This window comes from Pelophylax lessonae (assembly GCF_965119305.1).
Source record: "Pelophylax lessonae genome assembly, chromosome: 13".
Lineage (NCBI taxonomy): Eukaryota > Metazoa > Chordata > Amphibia > Anura > Ranidae > Pelophylax > Pelophylax lessonae.
The window spans coordinates 155,573,257-155,600,941 of NC_138780.1; the positions used below are offsets into that span (position 1 = coordinate 155,573,257).

At 41.3% G+C, this 27,685-nt stretch overlaps 1 protein-coding gene across 1 annotated transcript; it reads left to right on the forward strand.

Annotated features, from left to right (window-relative positions):
• TMEM179 (transmembrane protein 179) lies at positions 1-27,685 on the forward strand. The gene is made up of 4 exons (XM_082275314.1): positions 1-353; positions 8,867-9,004; positions 19,063-19,141; positions 27,480-27,685. Exons 1-4 carry the CDS (start codon positions 52-54, stop codon positions 27,657-27,659), a joined length of 699 nt encoding a protein of 232 aa, XP_082131440.1. The 5' UTR covers positions 1-51; the 3' UTR covers positions 27,660-27,685.

A 27,685-nucleotide genomic window follows, 5' to 3' on the forward strand; every position in this document is an offset into this window, starting at 1 on the left:
CCTCTCCCCTCTCCTCTGTGCGCATGCTCAGTGACTCTCCTGGCGGTGAAGATGGCGATGAACAATTTCCTCTTCGCTCAGTGTATTCTCTATTTCCTGGCCTTCCTCTTCAGCTTCATCGCCGTCATCCCCCTCTCCGAGAACAGCGCCGACTTCCAGGGGAAATGTCTTCTCTTCACGGAGGGAGTGTGGCTGAGCGGGAACGTCTCCATGGAGAGGGAACATTTCAGTGTGGAGGAATGGGGGGCGGAGTCCGCCTGCAGCTTCAGCGTCTTCACCTCCATCCTCTCCCTGCTGGCCGCCGCTCTGCAGGCCTGGAGGAGCCTCTTCCTCCTCTGCAAGGGGCATGACGAGTGAGTACCGGGGGGACCGGAGGGGGGGCGGGGAGTGAGCGGGGAATGGATGGATGGAGGGGGCGGGGAGGACACGCTGGATGGACCATGTGAGATTCCAGCACCATGGACAGCGATCACCTCCAACCTCCATAAACACCACAATGTATCATCATCATCCCTCCATATACACCACAATGTATCATCATCATCATCCCTCCATATACACTACAATGTATCATCATCATCATCCCTCCATATACACTACAATGTATCATCATCATCCCTCCATATACACCACAATGTATCATCATCCCTCCATATACACTACAATGTATCATCATCATCATCCCTCCATATATACTACAATGTATCATCATCATCATCCCTCCATATACACCACAATGTATCATCATCATCCCTCCATATACACCACAATGTATCATCATCATCATCCCTCCATATACACTACAATGTATCATCATCATCCCTCCATATACACTACAATGTATCATCATCATCCCTCCATATACACCACAATGTATCATCATCATCCCTCCATATACACTACAATGTATCATCATCATCATCCCTCCATATATACTACAATGTATCATCATCATCCCTCCATATACACTACAATGTATCATCATCATCCCTCCATATACACTACAATGTATCATCGTCATCCCTCCATATACACTACAATGTATCATCATCATCCCTCCATATACACCACAATGTATCATCATCATCATCCCTCCATATACACCACAATGTATCATCATCATCATCCCTCCATATACACTACAATGTATCATCATCATCCCTCCATATACACTACAATGTATCATCATCATCCCTCCATATACACCACAATGTATCATCATCATCCCTCCATATACACTACAATGTATCATCATCATCCCTCCATATACACCACAATGTATCATCATCATCATCCCTCCATATACACCACAATGTATCATCATCCCTCCATATACACTACAATGTATCATCATCCCTCCATATACACCACAATGTATCATCATCATCCCTCCATATACACCACAATGTATCATCATCCCTCCATATTCACCACAATGTATCATCATCATCATCCCTCCATATACACCACAATGTATCATCATCCCTCCATATACACTACAATGTATCATCATCATCATCCCTCCATATACACTACAATGTATCATCATCCCTCCATATACACCACAATGTATCATCATCATCCCTCCATATACACTACAATGTATCATCATCATCCCTCCATATACACCACAATGTATCATCATCATCCCTCCATATACACCACAATGTATCATCATCATCATCCCTCCATATACACCACAATGTATCATCATCATCATCCCTCCATATACACCACAATGTATCATCATCATCCCTCCATATACACTACAATGTATCATCATCATCATCCCTCCATGTACACTACAATGTATCATCATCCCTCCATATTCACCACAATGTATCATCATCATCATCCCTCCATATACACTACAATGTATCATCATCATCCCTCCATATACACCACAATGTATCATCATCCCTCCATATACACCACAATGTATCATCATCATCCCTCCATATACACCACAATGTATCATCATCATCCCTCCATATAAACTACAATGTATCATCATCATCCCTCCATATACACCACAATGTATCATCATCATCATCCCTCCATATACACTACAATGTATCATCATCATCATCCCTCCATATACACTACAATGTATCATCATCATCCCTCCATGTACACTACAATGTATCATCATCATCCCTCCATATACACCACAATGTATCATCATCATCATCCCTCCATATACACCACAATGTATCATCATCCCTCCATATACACCACAATGTATCATCATCCCTCCATATACACTACAATGTATCATCATCATCATCCCTCCATATACACTACAATGTATCATCATCATCCCTCCATATACACTACAATGTATCATCATCATCCCTCCATATACACCACAATGTATCATCATCATCCCTCCATATACACCACAATGTATCATCATCATCATCCCTCCATATACACTACAATGTATCATCATCATCCCTCCGTATACACTACAATGTATCATCATCATCCCTCCATATACACTACAATGTATCATCATCATCATCCCTCCATATATACTACAATGTATCATCATCATCCCTCCATATACACTACAATGTATCATCATCATCATCCCTCCATATACACTACAATGTATCATCATCATCCCTCCATGTACACCACAATGTATCATCATCCCTCCATATACACCACAATGTATCATCATCCCTCCATATACACTACAATGTATCATCATCATCATCCCTCCATATACACCACAATGTATCATCATCATCCCTCCATATACACCACAATGTATCATCATCATCATCCCTCCATATACACTACAATGTATCATCATCATCCCTCCGTATACACTACAATGTATCATCATCATCCCTCCATATACACTACAATGTATCATCATCATCATCCCTCCATATATACTACAATGTATCATCATCATCCCTCCATATACACCACAATGTATCATCATCATCCCTCCATATACACTACAATGTATCATCATCATCATCCCTCCATATATACTACAATGTATCATCATCATCCCTCCATATACACTACAATGTATCATCATCATCATCCCTCCATATACACCACAATGTATCATCATCATCCCTCCATATACACCTACAATGTATCATCATCCCTCCATATACACTACAATGTATCATCATCATCCCTCCATATACACTACAATGTATCATCATCCCTCCATATACACTACAAGGTATCATCATCATCCCTCCATATACACCACAATGTATCATCATCATCCCTCCATATACACCTACAATGTATCATCATCCCTCCATATACACTACAATGTATCATCATCATCCTTAGCCTATTGTATTGCAGTCTGTGTGGATCCATTGGGCTCTTGTAGGGTTATCATTGATTTCTATGGACAGTCACATAGCCAGACCTGAGCTGTGAATCTGTCAATGCTGGCCTATGGGAGAAGTGCTGATTGGCCTAGGAGAATAATCTGTCTGCTTGAGCCTCACACTGATTGGCCTGACTTTACCTGAACAGATCAATAGAATTCAGGGCAGAGCCACATTTTCCGTGCCACCTCTGCTCTCAAAGTGATAATCAATAGTCTGAAGGGTCACGTTCTTCATGTCACCTTTGGCTGTCCTTAGAATGTATCTACACTCTTTAATCTGTATCTACACTTGGACTTTATTTTTGTTTCAGATTAAAGCGGAGTTCCACCCTAAAAAAAATCCCCCCAGGAAGTCAGGGACAGGGCAGTGCATTTAAACAACGATAGCCTCTGAACTGTCCCCTGTTTAACTTACCTGTAAGAAGAAATACTTACCTTGAAAATGTCTTCTCCAGCGCTGCCATCTCAGGTGTGGGCAGCTGAAGCCGGAGCGTCCTCTTCAGTGACGTCGGAGTCCTAGAATGCCCCTGCACCGGCCAAGCTCGTCACTTCCGGGGGCATACCTGTCATCCCTGCACAGCTTCTGGGCATGCCAAGAATCTGTTCAGCAGGGAATGACGCGCCTGCACCGGAAGTGACGAGTTGAGCCGGTGCAGGCGCATTGATTCCTGGGATCGATGACGCTCATCTCCCAGGAGTCAATGCAAGGAGGAAGTGACGTTGTGGGCCGTGTCTGCAGAGGGAGGAAGGTAAGTATATTTTCATTAAAAACAAGGTGAGTGAAACAAAAATTTAAATTATCCAATTTTTTTCAGGTAAATTGAAGCAAGCGGAGGGTGCAAAAAATTTTTTTAGTGTGGAACTCCGCTTTAACCTCCCTGGCGGTATGATTCTTTTGGATTTTAGGTGCTGAAAGCGGTTCCATTATTTTGCATGTAATTCTTGTGAATGAGCAGCCCAAACCAACTGTATACATTTATTATATATATAATGTATATAGTTGGTTTGGGCTGCTCATTCACAAGAATTACGTATATATATATATATATATATATATATATATATATATACGTGTGTGTATATATATATATATATATATACATATATATATATATATATATATATATATATATATATATATGTATATATATATATATATATATATATATGTATATATACATATATATGTATATACGTATATATATATATATGTATATATATATATATGTGTATATATATATATACACTGTATGTATATATATATATACATATATTTACATAAAAAGTACAGTAAAACTGCAGGAAAGGGCACTGGGGGGTAATGTAATGTGATTTTATTTTATTTTGAACGGTATCAGTGTGTTTGGTGCATTTTACATTTGAATTTGCCGCCGGTTCCACCCCCCGGCAGACGTCACGTCGCCGGAGACGGAAGCCGGGGCTCGCAGACGATCGGGAGAGAGCTCCGCCGCCGCATAACGCTCGCAGTCTTCGCTGGATCCCGGAGAAAAGGTAAGTAAAACCTCTTCCAGCATCCAGCGATCTTCTTAGCGCTACCCCGAGTGTGACTCGGGGTTACCGCTTTTGGCTCTAAAATCTTACCCCGAGTCACACTCTGGAATACCGCTAGGAAGGTTAAGTATGGAATGGCTCAAACCCTGATCATTTTTTTTTTTTTTGCTGCCTGTGCTCCATTGAGGAGATTTTCCCTTCACTTCCATTTCTAAAGACACAACAGGAAGTGAAAGAAAAATTTTCACAAAGGACGGGAGACTTTTGCCAATGAAAGAGGTGGTGCCACTGGACGATTTATCATCTAATCCTTTTCAAATAATAACTAAAGAACCTCAAATTTGAGTTTACCATTGCTTTCTGTTAGAGGTGCACCAAATGGATATTTCGGTGCCGAAACAGAAAATGCAGTATGCACCGAACCGAAAACCAAAACCAAAAATAACATTAAAAAAAAAAAAAAAATATATATCAATCAAAGTGAGTAAACCCCTACATCCCTCACATTTTTTGTGAATATTTTTTGATACCTTTTCATGTGACAACACTGAAGAAATTACACTTTGCTACAATGTAAAGTAGTGAGTGTACAGCTTGTATAACAGTGTAAATTTGCTATCCCCTCAAAATAACTCAACACACAGCCATTAATGTCTAAACCGCTGGCAACAAAAGTGAGTACACCCCTAAGTACAAATGTCCAAATTGGGCCCAATTAGCCATTTTCCCTGACCAGTGTCATGTGACTCGTTAGTGTTACAAGGTCTCAGGTGTGAATGGGGAGCAGGTGTGTTAAATTTGGTGTTATCGCTCTCACTCTCTCATACTGGTCACTGGAAGTGCAACATGGCACCTCATGGCAAAGAACTCTCTGAGGATCTGAAAAAAGAATTGTTGCTCTACATAAAGATGGCCTAGGCTATAAGAAGATTGCCAAGACCCTGAAACTGAGCTGCAGCACGGTGGCCAAGATCATACAGTGGTTTAACAGGACAGATTCCACTCAGAACATGGTCGACCGAAGAAGTTGAGCGCACGTGCTCAGCATCATATCCAGAGGTTATCTTTTGGAAATAGACGTATGAGTGCTGCCAGCATTGCTGCAGAAGTTAAAGGGGTTGGGGGTCAGCCTGTCAGTGCTCAGACCATACACCGCACACTGCATCAAATTGGTCTGCATGGCTGTCGTCCCAGAAGGAAGCCTCTTCTAAAGATGATGCAGAAGAAAGCCAGCAAACAGTTTGCTGAAGACAAGCAGACTAAGAACATGGATTACTGGAACCATGTGTGTGGTGGCAACCAGGTGAGGAGTACAAAGACTACAGTCAAGCATGGTGGTGGGAGTGTCATGGTCTGGGGCTGCATGAGTGCTGCTGGCACTGGGGAGCTACATTGAGGGAACCATGAATGCCAACATTTACTGTGACATACCGAAGCAGAGCGTGATCCCCTCCCTTCGGAGACTGGGCCTCAGGGCAGTATTCCAGCATGATAAGGACCCCAAACACACCTCCAAGAGGACCACTGCCTTGCTAAAGAAGCTGAGGGTAGAGGTGATGGACTGGCCAAGCATGTCTCCAGACCTAAACCCTATTGAGCATCTGTGGGGCATCCTCAAATTGAGGGTGGAGGAGCGCAAGGTCTCTAACAATCACCAGCTTTGTGATTTAGTCATGGAGGAGTGGAAGAGAACTCCAGTGGCAACCTGTGAAGCTCTGGTGAACTCCATGCCCAAGAGGGTTAAGGCAGTGCTGGAAAATAATGGTGGCCACACAAAATATCGACACTTTGGACCGGGGGGGGGGGGGGTGGCTAATTGGGCCCAGTTTGGAAATTTGCACTTAGGGGTGTACAAACTTTTGTAGCCAGCGGTTTATACATTAATAGCTGTGTGTTGAGTTATTTTGAGGGGACAGCAAATTTACACTGTTATACAAGCTGTACACTCACTACTTTACATTGTAGCAAAGTGTCATTTCTTCAGTGTTGCCAGATGAAAAGATATAATAGAATACTTACAAAAATGTGAGGGGTGTATTCACTTTTGTGAGATTCTGTATATATACATATATATATATATATATATATATATATATATATATATATATACACATACTATATTACCAAAAGTATTGGGACGCCTGCCTTTACAGGCACACTTTTTGAGTTGGCCCACCCTTTGCAGCTATAACAGCTTCAACTCTTCTGGGAAGGCTGTCCACAAGGATTAGGAGTGTGTCTATGGGAATCGTTGACCATTCTTCCAGAAGCACATGTGTGAGGTCATGCACTGATGTTGGATGAGAAGGCCTGGCTCGCAGTCTGCACTCTAATTCATCCAAAAGGTGTTCTATCGGGTTGAGGTCAGGACTCTGTGCAGGCCAGTCAAGTTCCTCCTCCCCAAACTCGCTCATCCATGTCTTTATGGACCTTGCTTTGTGCACTGGTCCAAATCATTTGGTGGAGGGGGGATTATGGTGTGGGGGTGTTTTTCAGGGGAAGAGCTTGGCCCATTAGTTCCAGTGAAGGGAACTCTTAAGGCGTCAGCATACCACGACATTTTGGACAATTTCATGCTCCCAACTTTGTAGGAACAGTTTGGGGATGGCCCCTTCCTGTTCCACCATGACTGCGCACCACTGCACAAACCAAGGTCCATAAAGACATGGATGAGCAAGTTTAGGGTGGAGGAACTTGACTGGCCTGCACAGAGTCCTGACCTTCATCTGATAGAACACCTTTGGGATGAATTAGAGCGGAGATTGCGAGCCAGGCTTTCCCGTCCAACATCAGTGCCTGACCTCACAAATGCGCTTCTGGAAGAATGGTCAAACATTCCCATAGACACACTCCTAAACCTTGTGGACAGCCTTCCCAGAAGAGTTGAAGCTGTTATAGCTGCAAAGGGTGGGCCAACTCCATATTGAAACCTACGGACTAATGCCTCGTACACACGCGTCGATAGTTGGCCGTGAATTTTTGGCCAACGTCCGATCGGCCGTTTTTCGGCTTGTTAGTATGATGCTTCCGACAACCGACTCCGACTTTTCGGCCGAATAAAATCTGGTGTGCAGGCTATAAAATTTTTGTTGGCCGTCAACAGAACGGCCGATTTTCCGTCAGTCAGTACAGATTTCGGCAGACAAAAATCTGATGAGCAAGACTGGGCATGCTCAGAGATGAAAAAACACACGGAAAGTAAACCAACACATGACATCACTTCTGAAGTAGATTTTTGTTGGCCGAGAAAATTCGTGCACAGTCTAGGCACATTCCGACCAACACAACAACACTGGACAAAAGTCGGCCGATCGGTCGGCCGATAATCGTTACGGCTTAAGACTGGGATGCCATTAAAGTTCATGTGCGTGTAAAGGCAGGCGTTCCAATACTTTTGGTAATATAGTATGTGTATATATATATATATATACATATATACAGTATCTCACAAAAGTGAGTACACCCCTCACATGGGTATTTTCTGTACTTGATGAAAATGATCTTAGCCTAAAAAATAAAAACGAATGCAGCCATCATATCTAAGGAATGGAAATCTAAAATCTATTAACATTTTGGTTTGTGGCTTTAGTTTGCTTTAAGTCTTTTTTTACAGTCCTCTGTTACAACATTAAAGACAAACATGTACGACAGCTGTGAACTTTAATCACGGTAGGTGTTGAATCCTGTCTTCTACCTGTTTGTGGTTGAGCAATGGGATATATGGCTAGAAGAGGGTCTAGGATTTATGATGTAGAATCTCATTAGATAAAAAAAATGAGAGTATTTAAGTGACAAGGATAATGAGGCTCGGGCAGAGTAATCTCATGTCTTTCTGTCTCTCCTCGGTGTTATTAATTAAAGCAGATGTCTTAGGAGAGCACTTATTCCTGCTCTGTGCTGGCTGGATGCTGTTTGAAGCGTCTGCTTATGGCATTCTTTAAGTTTCCCATGAGTTATATTGCCTTTCTTTTTTTATTACAGCTCTTTCTTTTACGCCTTCCTAAATCTGCTGATCAGCTCCTTTGTGGTTTTCGTTACCTTTATTGCCAGCACCATCGTCAGCGTTGGGTTTAACATGTGGTGCGACGCAATTACGGAGAAAGGAAGTATGCCCAACAGGTTGGTAGAAAAGATTTATGGCTGTCCTTTTATGTAGAGAGTGTAAAACGGAAAATTCATTTTACAGCAATTCTGCGGGTTTTTTTTCCATGTTTTTGTGGACATGTGTGTGATTGACATCAACTTGGAGTAAATTTGTAGTGAGGGCAATACAGGAGTTGCCAGTACTGACCTTCCTCTGAAAATGCTGGTTGATTGGCTGTATCCAAAGAATGCCTTCAATAGTTTGTATCATCAACCTGGAATATTACGTATATCAGGAAGTTTAGAGAAAAGTCAAAAGTCTTGATCTACATTCTTTCCGAGGCTAGTGCCAGGAGGTCAGCAATGGAAGCCTCCATGTATATCTCTTAACAGGTCAATGTTTCTCTGACTCTCTCTCTGGGTCTTTGTATAACCATATAGGTGCATCTCACAAAATTAGAATGTCATAAAAAAGTTCATTTATTTCAGTAATTCAATTCAAAAAGTGAAACTCATACTGTATATTATATAGATTCATTACACACAGAGTGATATATCTCAAGCAGTTCTTTCTTTTAATTTTATTTATGGCTTACAGCTAGTGACAACCCAAAATTCAGTATCTCAGAAAATTAGAATATTGTGAAAAAGTTCAATATTGTAGACTCACGGTCTCACACTCTAATCAGCTAATTACTCAAAACACCTATAAATGTTTCCTGAGCCTTTAAAGTGGTTGTAAACCCTCTCATGGAACTTGTACCTATAGGTAAGCCTTTAATAATGCTTACCTATAGGTACTGTAAATATCTCCTAAACTTGCACCACTTAGGAAATATTTACTTTTAATGCAGCCAATGATGTCATCGGCGCATACGCTCTGAAGGAACGGCCATCCCTGCCGTTCCTTCAGAGCCCTGTGCCATGAACAGTGGCTCCCGTGTGATGTAATCGCGCCTCCGGCCAATCAGATGGCTGGAGGACGCGAACCAGGAAGCAGGACAGCCGAACATGTCGGCCGTCCTGTCGCTGAGCGGGTGGCACTGCGGGGTCTTCGTTCTAAGGTAAGTATTTCATAATGAGCTTGTATGCGATGCATACTAGCTCATTATGCCTTTGCCTTACAGGGTTTTTTTTTTTTTCATTTTTTTGGGGAGGGTTTACTTCCTCTTTAATTGGTCTCTTAGTCTGATTCAGTAGGTTACACAATCATGAGGAAGACTGCTGACTTGACAGTTGTCCAGAAGACAGTCCACAAGGAGGGTAAGTAACAAAATGTCATTGCTAAAGAAGCTGGCTGTTCACAGAGTGCTGTATCCAAGCATATTATTGGAAAGTTGAATGGAAGGAAAAAGCGTGGTAGAAAAAGGTACATAAGCAACAAGGATTACTGCAGCATTGAGAGGGTTGTGAAACAAAGACCATTCAAGAATTTGGGGGAGATTCACAAGTAGTGGATTACGGCTGGTGTCAGTGCTTCAAGAGACACTACACACAGACGTATCCAGGACATGGGCTACAACTATCACACTCCTTGTGTCAAGTCACTCCTTAATCAGAGACAATGTCAGAAGCGTCTTACCTGGGCTAAGAAGAAAAAGGACTGGACTGTTGCTCAGTGGTCCAAAGTCCTCTTTTCGGATGAAAGTAAAATTTGTATTTCATTTGGAAATCAATGGAAATCCCAGAGTCTGGAGGAAGAGTGGAGAGGCACAGAATCCAACTTGTATGGGGTCCAGTGTGACATTTTGACAGTCCGTCCGTGATGATTTGTGGAGCCATGTCATCTACTGGTGTTGGTCCACTGTGTTTTATCAAGTCCAACGTCAGTGCAGGCCTCTACCAGAAAACTGTAGAGCACTTCATGCTTCCCTCTGCTGACCAGCCTTATGGAGATGCTGATTTCCTGACCACAATGTCAACAAATTCCCACAATTAAAGCTGGATACACACTATCCAACTTTTGTGGTTAGATTTCCTTCAGATTTACCTTTTCTATGTAGTGCAAGGGCCTGCCAGATTGCATACAAATTGAAAGTGTTTAGATTTGACCTCATATTATATGGTTTTGGTAAATCTGAAGGAAAAAGTCTTCAGAAAATCTTATAGTGTGTATGGCCCTTAAAGGAGCTGGACAGAAAATTGTTGGGTAAATAGCAGCTGTATCCAAACAGATGTAGGCACTGTTTGGGTATTCTTACAGCTGTGGGTGCTGACTGTCAGAATACAATAGCCATAGGAGATTCATCAAACCGCGCTATTTAGCTCACAGGCTGAAAAAAATCTAATAGTGTATAGCCAGCTTCAGGCTACATGTACGCTAACCTACCCTGACCGCGGCTGTGGGACAACGCATAAAAAATGCAAACCACGATTTGTCAGCGACTTGTTTCCATGATTTGCGGTTTCCCGTGCCTGGAGGTCATGATTCTTCCGCATTCAGTAGAGGAAGGCTTAACCTCATCTAAATGCAGCAGCTCCTAAACTCTGTTAGAAGCCCTATGTGCACATGGACACATGAGCCTTTATGGAGTTGAGTTTAGGAGCTTTGGTAAAAAAAAAAAAGCTCCTAAACTCACGTTTAGCAGCTGCTAGTGTTCATGAAGCCTTAAGCCCCGTACACACGATCAGATTATCGAACGATCTGTCGTCTGTTTTTTGTGGCATGCTAGTCTGATGTGGAAAGTGAAGAGGTTTATTTTCATTTGAATTTTCCCGTACGACAGAATTCTACTTCAGAAGTGATGTCATGTGTTGGATTGTTTTGTATGTGTTCTTTCACCTCTGAGCATGCTCAGTCTTGCTCTTAAGATTTTTTTCCGTCGAAATCTGTACTAATAAGACGAAAATCGGACGTTGTTTTGACAGACGACAAAAATTACCGGTATATAGCCTGCACATCAGGATTTTGTCGGCCGAAAAGTCGGCTGTCAAAATCACCATACTAACAATCCGAAAATCGGCAGATCGGTCGTCGGACGAAATTTCCCTTCAGATTTTCTTATCGTGTGTACGGGCCTTTAGGGGTTGATTTACTAAAGACAAATAGACTGTGCACTTTGCAAAGCACAGTGGCCCTCTGCAAGTGCAGTTGCTCCTGAGGTTAGATAATGAGGTAAAGCTTTACTTTGCTAAGAGTACCCGGTCACGTGCAAGGAAAATAAAAAAAACAGCATTTTTGCTTGCGCATGATAAGATGATGGAAATCAGCAGAGCTTCTGGTCATTTACTAAAGCATCTGCACATTGCAAAGTGCACAGTCTATTTACCTTTAATAAATCAACCCCTACTGCTGGCCATACAGTAGCCAAAAAATAGTTTGAAAAACTGTAATTTGGTCCGATCGTTCGTTTTTCGTCCAGTTAATGGGCACAAATAGAAAATCGTTTTTAACTTTTCAGAGCCGAAAAATCGAAGGAACAGTTTGGAAAATTCTGCCAAACGAAAGATAAATTGGAAGGTTAATGTGTTTCTCGGCCGAACTGTTTGCACTAGGCATATGTGACAAACTGAATGGAAAATGTCCATTGAACGATTTATCGTTTGAAATTCGGTCATTACATGATGGCACGATTACGACGACGATTACGGCACAATTACATGAAAAAGAAAAATTGGAAGGTTAATGTGTTTCTCGGCCGAACTGTTTGCACTAGGTATATGTGACAAACTGAATGGAAAACGTCCATTGAGCGATTTATCGTTTGAAATTCGGTCATTACATGATGGCACGATCGTCTGCTCTCACGGTCGATTTTTCGTTTTTCGAAAATGAGTTTGAACGATTTTTCGGCCAGTGTATGGCCAGCTTTAGAGTCACTGAATCAGAAACAACTAAGCAGACAAGAACCTCCTGACTTTTCTTCAATCTTCCTGATAGGCATACTTCTTTAGGCCTGGTGACTCAAACTATTGAAGCCTGTGGTTCTACATAATAACCAGGCAACTAGTATTTTCAGAAGAAGGTTAGTAGTGACAGGTCTTTTATGTCTATTAGGAAAGGTTTGCTTTAAATCACCCTGATGCTGTACTGTATTGTCAGCACTGGAGTCCTTATGGTTAGCATTAGCGCTTACTAATCCCAAAAGCGTATCAACGGTCACTTTCTGGCTCTTTACAATTAATTCAATTCCAATCCTTTTAAGTGAAGATTTACTGGACTATATGACTTAAGCCTGGAGTCTAATATTGCACTGAGAGTCTGAAATCCATAATCTGGCTCTATAAATCAAATTTTTTGGTTCCTCTTCCATGGCTGGATAAATATCATATTTAGGAAGAGCAAAAACTAGTTCTATTCTGTGCTTTAAAGCAACCCACCGGATTTGAGCATTTGTCAGTTTATTGTGAACCTTTAGTATTTTTAACACACACTTTTTAATATACCGTATTTATTCGAGTATAACGCGCAAAATTTTCTACCATAAAAAGAAATCAAAGTTTGGGTGCGCGTTATAAACGAGGGCTGGGGTGGGGTGGCAATGGCGACCGGTCCATTGAGGGCGCAGGCGAATTGTGAGTTCGCACTGCGCCTTTTCCGGGCTGCAGCCGCTCACTGTACGCGAGGGCGAAGAAAAAAAAAAAACGTCCCCTTGTCGCGTACAGTGGGCGGCCCAAACTGGGGGGTGAGAATTCTTATTATCCGCTGTATGGTCACCGCTTCATTTCCTCGCCTCGCCCACACGTTACGGTAAGCATTGCTTTTGTGTTTATACCAGTTTACGTTGTCAATAAATGATTTTTATCATGGCCGCACGTGTTCAACAACGTTTTTTTGTCAATTACAATGGTTGGTGTGAAACAAAATTTTATACCGATTTTTAATTGAAAATTAGGGGTGCGCGTTATACACGTGTGCGCGTTATACTCGAATAAATACGGTACATCATCCTTTCTCATTCTGTACGTGGATGATGGCACTGTAATTATTTTATTAAAAAAAAAAAAAAACATCTAAGTACCTTTTTCCTAATTGATATACAGCTGTCACACAACCCAGATATTCCCCAGCCTGTCTGCAGGGAAACATAAGCAGGGGAAGATGCTAGACCTCTGCTGCTAGTCACATGTTCCAAAAAAAAAAAAAAAAACAGCCTTTGGAATACAGAGTAAAAATAAATAATTAATACCAATAAACCCTCTTCAAATGTCTTAGAAAGGTTTATTTGAAATCAAATCTTTTTATTTTTGGCAATACCATGGTGTGGGTGGATTTCTGCCAGTCACAGGCTCCAGCGTGTATCTTAGAATAAGAGGGAAATGAAGCCTCCATCAGTCAAGATGTATTATCCCACCCCCCATTGTGCTTAGCTGGTTAGTGGGCATGGAGGGGGGAGAAGCGAGTGGCCTGTCATTTACCACTGTGTACAGCAGCCTTTTTCCAACCAGGGTGCCCAGGCACCCTGGGGTGCCTTTGGGTTTCTTTGGGGTGCCTTGGCAAAATCCCTAAAAATGTATCAAAAACTATATACAAGCCAGCAGGTGGATCAAGCCTGTCTTCCAGTTACACAAAGCCACAGGTTTTCATTATGCACCATTACAACTTTCTAGATACTGGCATCCTAACAACCAATGACATCATAATAAGGAGGATATCTGTTGCCTCCATAGCATCCCTGTTTGACCCTCCTGTGCCCCTCTCCCTCAGCACTGGGAGGACAGTAGCTGATTGATGGAGAGAATTTTAGGGAGAAGAGAAACATTGGAATACTAATCAGTACCAGTGTGCAAAAGTGTATTTGCTTTGGAAGAAAAAAATCACCTCTAACATTATAAAAATGTCACAATCATGAATTGTGAGCTATGATGCAAACACAATTAAATCAATAAAAACAAAAACGTGAGTCCAGTGAGTTACACATTAGTGCATATGAAACAGAGTCCCAGGTGTAAATGAAACATCCATAGACATCATGAGGTGACTTCAGAAGATCCCCACACCAACAAAAAATGAATGCGCTCACCAGAACGTATGAACCCAAGTTACAGTATAGTAAATGGGTCATACAAGCTGAATGACATAAATGTCCCCCAACGTGACTGGATCACCGGATGAACAAAGGCAGGAATCCACAAAGTTCTCCAATGATGTTGCCGCTCACAGATGTATATAGATTGATAAACCAAACAACACGGACATAGTGTAAAACTGTTATTGACAATTTATTGAGAATACAGAAGTATGAATATCCTATGAACATGACTATTTACTGCGACAGCCAGCCGCTTACAGGCAAAATGACGTAGGGGTACGTCGCTCGCCCACGAGCCTGTAGGGGGCGATTGTGAGCCACCGGCGGCACGCTCCCCCCTCCGCTCGTTCCCTGGGGAGCCAGCGCGTGTGACCGGCCGCTCCGATGTCCGCCGGCCACTTGCGATCTCCCGCAGGAGAGGGAGAAGGACAGACGGCTGATGTAAACACAGCCGTCTGTCATTCTCACTAAAGTAATCACAGAGTCTATACGATCCTGCTATTTAGGATCGTATGTCTCTGTGAATACATCACAAGCCACGCCCCCCCAAGTTAGAATCACGCCCCTAGGGACACACTTAACCCCTTGATCACAAGTAAAATTAACCCCTTCCCTACCATTGTCATTTTTATAGTAACAGTGAATATGTATAGCACTGATTACTGTAGTAATGTCACTGGTACCCACAAAAATGTCAGTCAGGGGTCCGATCTGTCCGCCACAAAGTCGCAGTCCCGCAAAAAAGAATAGCAGATCGCCGCCATTACTAGTTAAAAAAAAAACATAAAAATAACATAAATCTTTCCCGTAGTTAGTAAACACAATAACTTTTGCGCAAACCAATCAAAATATACGCTTATTGTGATTTTTTTTACCAAAAATATGTAGCAGAAAACAAATTGTTAAATTTAGATTTTCTACATTTTTATTTGAGAATTTCATGTAAAAAAAATGTGAAAAATATTGTTATTTTTTCAAAATTGTCGCTCGTTTTTTGTTTATAGCGCAAATAATAAAAATCGCACAGGTGATCAAATACCACCAAAAGAAAGCTCTGTTTGTGGGGAAAAAAGGACGTTAATTTAATTTGGGTACAGCGTCGCACGACCGCGCAATTGTACGTTAAAGAATCGCAAAATAGGGCCTGGTCTTTGAGCAGCCAAATCCTCCGGGGCTTAATTGGTTAAGAGGGCGTGGCAGGGGGTGTGTCCTATGCCTACATACATTTGGTAATAGGTGTCCCTTGTTCCCATCTCAAAACGTTGGGAGGAATGAGATAGCATAAAGAAATCTCTCCAAACTGAGAGGAAATCCCCTTTTAGACAATCTGAATTTTGCATTGGAAGCTTTCTTACTTCCCTCTTGTTCTGGTGATGGTTGTAAAATTTCGGATTGAGTCCTATTCACACTTCGCGTTTTGTAGCTTGAAATTTCAAAACACTGGAGGAGAAAAAATCAATTATTTTCTATGGAGCTGGTTCACATCTCCACTCCAAGTCGCCTCAAATCAAACTTCTGAAGCTTAACCACTTCAGTTCTGGAAGGTTTACCCCCCTTCATGACCAGGCCATTTTTTTGCGAATCGGCACTGCGTTACTTTAACTGACATTTGCGCGGCTGTGCGACGCTGCACCCAAATACAATTGATGTCTTTTTTCCCCACAAAAAGAGCTCTCTTTTGGTGGTATTTCATCACCTCCGTGGGTTTTATTTTTTGCGCGATAAACAAAAAGACTGACAATTTTGAATAAAAAAAACAATGTTTTTTACTTTCTGCTATAAAACATATCCAATAAAAAAATGTAAAAAATCTAATTTCTTCATCAATTTAAGCCAATATGTGTTCTGCTAAATGTTTTTGGTAAATAAAATCCCAATAAGTGTATATTGATTGGTTTACGCAAACGTTATAGCAATTACAAACTATAGGATAGATTTATGGAATTTCTTTTTTCAATAGTAATGGTGGCGATTTTTAGCAGGACTGAGACATTGCGGTGGACAAATCTGACACTAATTGACACTTTTTGGGGACCAGTGACACCAATACAGTGATCAGTGCTAAAAATGTGCACTAATGCCACTGGCAGGGAACAGGTCAACATCAGTAGCGATTGGAGGGTTAAATGTGTTCCCTGGTAGTGCTTGCTAACTGTGTGGGGGTTGCTTTGACTGGGGGAAGACAGAGATCCGGGTTCCTGCTTAGCAGAAACACAAGATCTCCATCTTCCTCTCTGACAGAACAGTGATCTGCCTTGTTTACTGGCATACCACTGTTCTGTCTCTCTCAGGAACGATCACCAGGTGCCAGAGAACCTCAGGTCTGCCGAACACGCTGATTGGCTCCCACTATGTCCAATCACAGCAGGAATGGGTTGCCCGCGGCGCGCATGCTCGCCCCATACCTGGAAAAATAAAGACGTACAGATGTGTGATTTCGCGCTGAAGGGCCGTCCTGCCGCTGTAAATGTGCGTGGGGTGGTCCGGAAGCGGTTAAACCCCTAACCCTAACAATAAAATAAATACATAAATATTAATAATAATTAAATAAATAAATGAATAAATACATGAAAGAAATCATAAATAATTAATAATACATGAATAAAAGAGTAAATTAAAGCGGAGTTCCAGACACATTTTAAACTTCCCATCATACATAACATTATCACATTCTAAAAACGAATTGGATATATTTTTTTTTTTTTTGGTTCACTTACCTTATTTTTACGGAAAAAATCATTGCACTTCCTCCTTATGCGGCCGCTGACATCATTTCCTGCTTTGCATTGACTCTTGGGAGATGAGTGTCATCAATCCCAGGAGTCAGTGCGCCTGCACCGGTGTCACTCGTCACTTCCGATGCAGCCGCGTCATTCTCTGCCGATAGATGGAGAACAGCGTCTGGGCGTGCGCAATGATGCGGAACCAGCTGTGGGACGACGCGTCTGCCCCGGAAGTGACGAGGTATAGCATTGTGGGATTCGTGAAATACAGGAAGAGGGACACCATGACTTCAGCTGCCCACACCGCAGATGGCCGCGCTGGACAAGAACTTCGCAAGGTAAGTAATTCATGCTGCATGTACACTATACAGGGGACAGTTTAGAGGATATCGTTGTTTAAATGCACTAGCCCTGACTATTCTAGGGGTATTTTTTTGCTAAAAAAAAAAATTTTGTCGGAACTCTGCTTTAACTCCTAACCCTAACATCTAACCCTAACATCTAACTCTAACATCTAACTCTAACATAAAAAAAATATGACATGAAACATGAAAAAATAAAAAAATAAAAATAATCAATATAAATGATAATAAATAAATCATAAATAAAAGCAGATGCAAAAGCTGAAAAGCATAGCAGCAAATTATGAAATGGATATTTTTCTCTGTTGGCTAATACAAAACACCAAAGCAAAAATGTGCAACAAAACGCAATGCTCAGATGTGAATGCAGCTTTAATGTCACCTGGGGTCACCAGGACTAATAGAGAGGATGAATCTCCCCCAGCAGGGATAAAGGCAGCAATAAATATCAAAAAGGGATTCTACCTTTCCATACTGTATTCAAAACTAAAAGCAAAAATGTCTTGGCAATAAGTATAAGTTCAAGCATAACAAATAAAGATGGTCACTGATTTCTTGGCAAGGGTAAAGCTGGCCATACACTGGCCGAAAAATCGCTCAAACACATTTTTGAAAAACGTAAAATTGGCCGTGACGATCGTGCCATCATGTAATGACCAAATTTCGAATGATAAATCGTTCAATGGACGTTTTTCGTTCAGTTTGTCACATATGCCTAGTGCAAACAGTTCGGCCGAGAAACACATTAACCCTTCAATTTATCATTCGTTCGGCAGAATTTTACAAACTGTTCCTTCGATTTTTCGGCTCTGAAAAGTTAAAACCGATTTTCTGTTTGTTCCCATTAACTGGACGAAAAACGAACGATCGGACCAAATGACAGATTTTTGAACGATTTCTCGGCTAGTGTATGGCCAGCATAACTGTTCTCACTTTTTTTGCGCTTTTTAGTAGCTTCATTCAGTAAATAAACATCACCATTCTTCTATCATTTACTGTCTGGCTTATCTGATGATATGTTTTGTCACTTCTCAAAGCTGTGAAGAACTCCAGGACAGAGATCTTGAACTTAATCTAGAAAATTCCTCTTTCTATGACCAGTTTGCAATTGCCCAGGTAAGTAGTTAATAAAAAACATATAAAACTTTGTAAATCATGGGAACTTATTTTCTTTGTCTCTCCACATACACATATATGGCATGAATTGATAAATTGTAGAGCGGAAGTTAATTTGATTAAGGTGTTAAAGCGGTATTAAACTCCAAAACCAAAAATGTCATATATTACAGTTTATCCAATCATTTGATATGGTGGCTGCCAATCATTTGATATGGTGGCTGCATTAATTTTCTTCTTTAGGCTTTTCCCCCTCTGTTTTCACCTGGTGATCTTGCCAGCAACACAACTCCTGTATTAGTGTGCCTCCACTCTGGATGAAGGAGAATAGGGGGCACCTTTGGACAGCAGCATTGTCAGTCTGGGGGGAGGAGAGTGTTTGATGGACTAGCAGATTTAGATACACTAACAAATTGAAGCCAAACTCCAGCTCACATTGCAGTTACAGCAACAGTTCTTTTCTTTTGGGATAAAGGTTTTACATGAATAAATGAAAGCTAAACATTGTAAAAAAGCCCTGTTAGTGTTCAGTGGTTTGTCTCAACCCTCTAACTGCTACATTTGCAGGAGAGCTTGTTCTGTTGAAAAACAAGGATCTCACTGACCATATTACCAGATGAAAATAAAGCTTAAAAAGGAAAAAAATACAGCCATCTAAGAATTGGTAAGCTGCAATATAATAAATGTTTGCTTTGGGGTTTAATACTGCTTTAAGAATGGAACAAATCATGCTTATAATTAAAAGGCCAGCCCATTCAAAACCAAAATTTTTCATTGTTTTTGTAGATGCTGGGAATTTTTATTACCAATTTCTTATGTGTCTAAGACCCGGTTCACACTTCTGCGTGTGCCGGGTTCGCATGTCATGTCGGAGCGCACTGCTCCGACATGACATAGTTACATAGTTACATAGTTAGTGAGGCTGAAAAAAGACACAAGTCCATCCAGTTCAACCTATGTGTGTGTGTTTGCTTTTAACCGTACATTGTATACCCCTGTATGTTGTGGTCTTTAAGGTGTCCATCCAATAGTTTTTTGAAACTATCAATGCTCCCCGCTGATACGACTGCTTGCGGAAGAGAATTCCACATCCTTACCGCTCTTACAGTGAAGAACCCCTTACGCACTTTAAGGTTAAACCGCCTTTCCTCTAGTTTTAGTGAGTGGCCACGTGTCTTATTGTATTCCCTTACTCTAAATAGTTTGTTCCTTATGCTAGGGTCGCCAGTACATGCGATCAGCTGTGCGGTGCGAGTTTAGCCATACAGTTTGTATGGCTAAATTCGCACCGCACCCGCAGCAAAGACGCACAGGAGGCATTTTTGCTGCCGCATCAGGATCGGATCGCACAGCGGTTCACACTTGTGCGATCCGATCCTGTGCGAACTGCACGATCGCACTGCGATATGCGATCAAACTGGGGGTGTCGTTAAGATTACATTGACACCCCCAGCGGATCGCATATGGCAGTGTGAACTGCCGGGGGTGCGTGTGCGATGCGGGAACAGGCTGCGAATTCGCAGCCTTCCCGCATCGCAATAGTGTGAACCGAGCCTCAGGGAGTTCAGAGATGAGATTTCCATAGCTGATCTGCTAAATCTGTACAACCGCAGAAGATATAAGGGGGTCTGGCCTGACTTTTGGGTTCTGATTTCTTGTACTATGGAGAACACAGTAGTAGTAAAAAAAGGAAAAGTTAGAAAACGGCACCCAAAGCTCCATGGTGAGTAAGAACATTGGACAGCTCAACACGGGGGTCCCCAAGACTTAAACTATAACTAAAAACTTTTTTTTTTGCTTTGGATAAAGTGGAGAGGGATTAGAATACCTATTAAATGCAAAATGTCAATAGGGATTTTTTGGGACTTTAAAGGTGCATGAGTAATATAGAAAACCAATTAATGGAGAAAAACTAAATTTTATATAAAATCCATAAAGCTTTTTATAGAAGAAACATGACCAACATTTAAAAGCATATACAAGTACAAAAAAGGCACTTATGATGGTGTCGGCTCTACATGTTTCACCATGATAACAGCTTCCTCAGGAGACTTATGAACCAATAAAACAAGTGGTGTTCTCAAGAATACTCAATTTGTGCTATCTGTTGGTGGCAAAATGTTTTTAAATGTTTGTCATGTTTCTTCAATTAAAGGTTTATGGATTTTATATAAAATTGAGTTTTTCTCCATCAATTGGTTTTCTATATTACTCATGCACCTTTAACCTTCCTAGCGGTATTCCCGAGCGTGACTCCGGGTTAGATTTTAGAGCCAAAAGCGGTAACCCCGAGCCACACTCGAGGTAGCGCTAGGAAGATCGCTGGATCCTGATGGAGGTTTTACTTACCTTTTGTCCAGGATCCAGCGAAGAATGCGGGCGGTGTGCGGCAGCGGAGCTTCCTCCCGATCGTCTGCGAGCCCCGACTTCCGTCTCCGGCGACGTGACGTCCGCCGGGGGGTGGAACCGGCAGCAAATTCAAATGTAAAACACACCAAACACACTGATACCATTCAAAATAAAAAAAATTCACATTACATTGCCCCCCAGTGCCCTTTCCTGCAGTTTTACTTTACTTTTTATGTAAATATATGTATATATATATATATATATATATATATATATATATATATATACATATATATATATATATATATATATATATACGTATATATATATATATATATATATATATACACACACGTGTGTATATATATATATATATATATATACGTAATTCTTGTGAATGAGCAGCCCAAACCAACTGTATACATTATATATATATATATATATATAATATATGTATATATATATATATATATATATATATATATATATATATATATAAATGTATACAGTTGGTTTGGGCTGCTTATTCACAAGAATTACATGCAAAATAATGGTACCGCTTTCAGCACCTAAAATCCAACAGAATCATACCGCCAGGGAGGTTAAAGTCCCAAAAAATCCCTATTGACATTTTGCATTTACATATTGGGGATGCGGTGCATTTTTCTTACCCTCCAGCCAAAAATTTCATATAGAATACCTATTAGGTTTTTTTTTTTTTTTGCTGTCTGTGCCCCTGCTAGGAAGATTCACCCCCTCTCTATTTGTCCTTTTTAACATTATCATTGAAAGTGAAAGTAAAAGAATATCCCAAATTTTGGGTTACCCCAGAAAAGTAATAGAGAGGAAATCTTCCAATGGGGACACTAGTTCTGAAGGCCTGGGGGTCCCCAAGAGATTCCCTTAATTTGCAGGGATTTCCTCTCACTGCTTTGGCTATGGGAAAGGAAGTAAGTAAATCTCCCCAATGGGACACAGTTGGCAAAAAAAAATCTGATGGTTTCTGGAAAAAAAAATAAAAGTTTTGCCTTTAGTTCTACTTTAAAAGCCGTCATCAGATAACTTAGGCCACCAAACTTCACCTGTTACTGAAATGGCACTTGTGAATGAACTAATCCCTTTAATACAGCAGTCAAAAGTAAAACTGTTCCAAACTGGCTTAACATCTGATCACACTCCCAAGGAGAGCTAATATAATCTAAAATATTCCTAGCAGTGTTAACAGAAGGACTGCTGCTTTTCCTGTGGCATGGACATATTCTTAGCACTCAGGGGCTTATTAATATTGGAAACTGATATCCACTCTCTGCTGGACACTGCAGTGTGCATTTCACACTTCGCCTGCATTTTAGAAACCATTCATAAAATGCAGACCGTGGTGTGGAGCCTGTGGTGTCCCATGGAGTTCCTTATGCATGACTGGAGAAGAGGCCGGTCACATGGCTTTGACAGGTCATACCGCTGGACACCACAGTGTACATTTCACACTTTGCCTGCATTTTAGAAACCATTCATAAAATGCAGACCGCTGTGTGGAGCCTGTGGTGTCCCATGGAGTTCCTTATGCATGACTGGAGGAGAGGCCGGTCACATGGGTCTGACGGGTCATACCACTGGACACCGCAGTGTACATTTCACACTTTGCCTGCATTTTAGAAACCATTCATAAAATGCAGACCGCTGTGTGGAGCCTGTGGTGTCCCATGGAGTTCCCTATGCATGATTGGAGGAGAAGCCGGTCACATGGCTTTGACAGGTCATGTGACTGAGCTCTCTTCCTCCTTCTGCTGTGCTTTATACATTTTTTAACGCACCAGTTTGGCTGTGGTAAGGCCATACCACTACTTTATAAACAGGGATTAATAGGGTTGACTCTGCCTAGAAACCAATCAGCTTCCAGTTTTTTTTGTCAATGCTTAACTTAAGAAGCTGAAGTTAGAAGCTGATTGGCTCTGGCTACCATAAACAGCTGCACCAGAGTTTGCACTCTCCAGTTTTAGTAAATCAACCCCTATGTGTAATAATTGGTGTAGTGTAGATTCCCTGGGAGGTACCTGCATTTTACTTCTGTAACCAGTTTAGAATGTTTATTATTGCTGACAGTTACACCTCATATAACACTTCACCAGAATACTTATCTTCACCATGTATTTTTGCACTTCATCTTCCAAATCCATGTAATCTCACTATGACACCTATAGGTTAGTAAAATATTGTTACAGGATTGATTGACAAAGATTCTGACCTTGTGAAAGCATCATGTTCTTGAAAAGCCCATCTCATTTACCCAATTTAAATGCAAATAGCTGGTATAAAAGACGCGCCATTGATTTTCTAAGGGCTCCATTCATAGATTTGCAAAGTTGCCTTTTGAGAGTATTACCTTGCTGTGGTATCTTCTGATATGACTTTCAAGATGACTTTTACATTTCATCAAATATATAAACATAGGCTGACAGGCATGTTATTGCAAGGCTGCTTTTACTGTCCAGTCTTTCCTTACCCAACGGAATTGTGTTTTTTAACTTAACAATGGGTGAGAATCAGAAATCAGATTTAGAAATCTGTGTAGTAATCCACGTCACTAATACATTGAGTTGGAATTTCTCCCGAACCAACCATGGCCCAAGACAACTTGCTGTCCCAATCTGGGCTAAAACATATTCCTATTGTATTCCTATCCCAGAGGTGGGATAGGAAGTGAGAGAAAATCTCTTAAAAATAAGCGGCATTCCCTTTATGTGGTTGTCACTGGGACAGGTGCCCCCATTGGAAGATCTTCCACCTATTCCTGTTTCAGTGACAACTATAACCATTTCGGATTGTATGAATTTTTGTCTTTGTGACAAACTTTAGCAGGGCAGAGAGCGTGAATCTGCTTAGTGGGGTCAGCAATAAAAAAAACCTTTTTTCCTTCTCCAATGTATCCAAAATAAAAATGGCTTTATACACACTTTAATTGAATTAATTAACTCCCTCATTGGTGTATTATATACAATTTGCATTTCTTTGGCCTCTATGAGGTGTGATGTAAAAAAAAAAAAAAAAAGGTGACATATGTTATTTGATGCATGGACGACGTGCATTGTTGGTCCATCAAAAATAAATAGGTTCATACAAACAATATATATAGAGTGTGTAAGCAATAAAGTTTGGTGTTGTATCTTTATATTTTGTTTTTTCTGTCTTTATCTGTTGGGTAGACATCTACTCTATGGGACAGGAAGTTAGTGGAAATCTTTCAACGGAGACACAATTAAAAACCTAACAAAGTTTTCATTCTCACTCACTCTATTTTCTTCCCTGCTCTATTTAAAACCTTAATCATGGATTAAGATGTGCATTATAGTCAAATGTTTGGTGAGCCTTTTAATTAAAAGCATATCAAAACCAAAAAACAAAAATATAATATGTTGCAAGTTACAAGTCCTTGGATGTGGTGTCAGCATTAGCTGTTCAATTTATTGTCATTTATGATCCTGTCAGTAACACACTTCCTGCCTTAGGGTGACAACGCTCATTTACTGTACCTTTGGAAGGAGGTCTTGTTGTCATCCTAGGACTGGACATGTCTTCCTTTCTTTGTTTCCATTACATGGGGGGTAACTAGTAGTTTAGCTGCAGACTTTGGGCATGCTATACACACCCAAAAAAAGGTAATCTCTATACACAGGGCGTGTGTAGCACATCCAGTCCTTCTGCCCTACTCCCCCCTCCCAGTACACAGCATTTCGGCTCTGATTAATCAGAGCTGTATTGCTGTGTACACAGAGGTCGGCAGCTTTAGGCCGCATGTACATTTTTTTTTTTGGCAGATTACAGGCGTTTTTATTTTTTTCATTGGTCACTTGTCAACCTAAAAACGCCTGTAAAAAAAGCAACGCCTAGTTATATATATGTATTACCTTGTTATCCTAAGTAATGACAAATGTATTACTGAATAAACAAATTTATGGCAGAAATGTAAAAATTGCTCTGGTCCATAGGGGTGAACAATTGTGAGAGACAAAGTAGTTCAAAAGCATTGAAGGAAAGCTAACATTATTTGATATATACGAGGTGTGTCTAAAAAGTTCAGTGAGTGGTCCGATATCTCAAAGGCAACATGGGCCAGATGCGCATGCATGCACATGGCTATCCAGAGACACGTCGCGAAGCACCACCTACCATAAAGTACACGTGACCGTCAGGATAAACCAACTGCGGGAAGTTTAACGTCGTCAGTGTTAGAGGTAGGGTCACAGTGCCATGGAGCAACGAGTGAACATAAAGTTCTGCTACAAATTGGGGAAAACCACAATGGAGACACGTGAAATGTTAGTGCACAGGACGGAAGCCATGAGCTGAAAATGTGTTTACGACTGGTTCAAACGCTTTTGCAGCAGGAAGGAAACCACTGAGGATGAGCCACATTCAGGGCGGCCGTCAACAAGCACAACCCCAGACATGATTGAGTGAGTGTGACAAATGCTGGCATGAGATCGGTGACTGACTCTACGATTGATGGCAGAGGAATTGGGCGTTAACAAGGACACGGTGCACAGTGCACAAGTCCGCAAAGATTCGGATAAGCAGAAGATCTGTTCCCGGTTTGTGCTGCACAAGCTAACAGATAAACAGTAAGCCAAACCTCCGGAGATTTCATTGCCATGTGTGACCAGGATCCATCCTTTCTGCGAACCATTGTAAGATGGGATGAGACCTGGTGCTACCAGTTGGATCCAGAATCCAAGCGGCAATCAATAGAATGGCGTTCACCCAGGGCTTTTTTTTCAGCGGGAACACGGGGGAACGCAGTTCCGGCACTTCCAGTCTGAAAGTATGCAATGGCAAAGGGATGCTGGGGTCAGTGGGGTGAGCTGAATGGCCTATTGATGCTGTCTGCTGGGGGATTTATTGTTGCTGGGGTGAATCTATTGTTGCTGGAGGGCATTTTGTTGTGGGGGGGGGGATACTGTTGCAGTGGAGGATTTATTGTTGCTGGGGGTCTATTGTTGCAGGGGAGGATTTATTGGTGGGGTAGGCAATTGTTGCAGGGGAGGATTTATTGTTGCTGGGGGTCTATTGTTGCAGGGGAAGATTTATTGGTGGGGGAGGCCATTGTTGCAGGGGAGGATTTATTGTTGCTGGGGGGGGCTATTGTTGTTTGGGGTCTATTGTTGCTGTTTGCAGGGGATCTATTTTACTGTTTTTTCTATTATTGCAGGGGAAGATTTATTGTTGTGGGGGGATCTATTGTTGGGGGGAGGTCTATTGCTGCTGATTCCAGGGGATCTATTTTACTGCTTTTCTAGTTATCATTAACAAACTCTATAGAAATTACCTAGAACCACAACATGATACTTGGTTCTGTATTCTCTAAAAGGGGGGGGGGGGTGCTGGGATGTGGGTAGAGGGTGGAGCGAAATGACAGCGCTCGGAAGTGGGTAGGGGGTGGAGTCAAGGGGTGACTCAGAAGAGGGGAGTACCTGCCCCTATTCTCTGATTCTCTGAGAAAAAAAGCCCTGCGTTCACCATCTTTCCCGTGACCCAAAAAGAGTCGTCTGCAAAAGTCCAAGGTCAAGACAATGTTTTGTGGATGTGGCGGCAATCCAAGAAAGTGTGACAGTGGTTCTGCGATCGTTACCTGGAGAGGCCGTTGCTGACAGTTGCCAGAAGTTTATGAACATTGCCAAAAGTGTGTTGTGAAGGATGGTGATTATTTTGAAGGCCAATGAAGGTAATTTGTTTGTATCTTTTGTTTTGTGTGTTTCTGATACCAATCACAAACTTTTTAGACACACCTCGTATTACTTCAGCTCCCTGGAATAGACAAGGGCACTGTTTCTGGCTTGTATTTTTTCTATTGCTGAAAATTCTTATTTTCAAATCTGAAAACGAATACAGCCACCACATATAAGGACTAGTTAGCTGGAATATATTTCATTTTGTTTATTGTTTTCACTGTGTGAGCAATTACCAACAAGGACAATGTTTTTCCATTTTATAGTTTGGTCTTTGGGCTGCCTGGCTTGCGTGGCTGGGAATTGCCATCCTTGCGTTTTTGAAGGTCTACAATAATTATAGACAGGAGGACCTGTTGGACAGTCTTATTCAAGAGAAGGAACATTTGATTGGAAAGTCGTCATCCAGACATTCTATGCATGAAGAGAAGAGTGGAATGATATAACCCATCAAGAAAAGCCATAACACGTC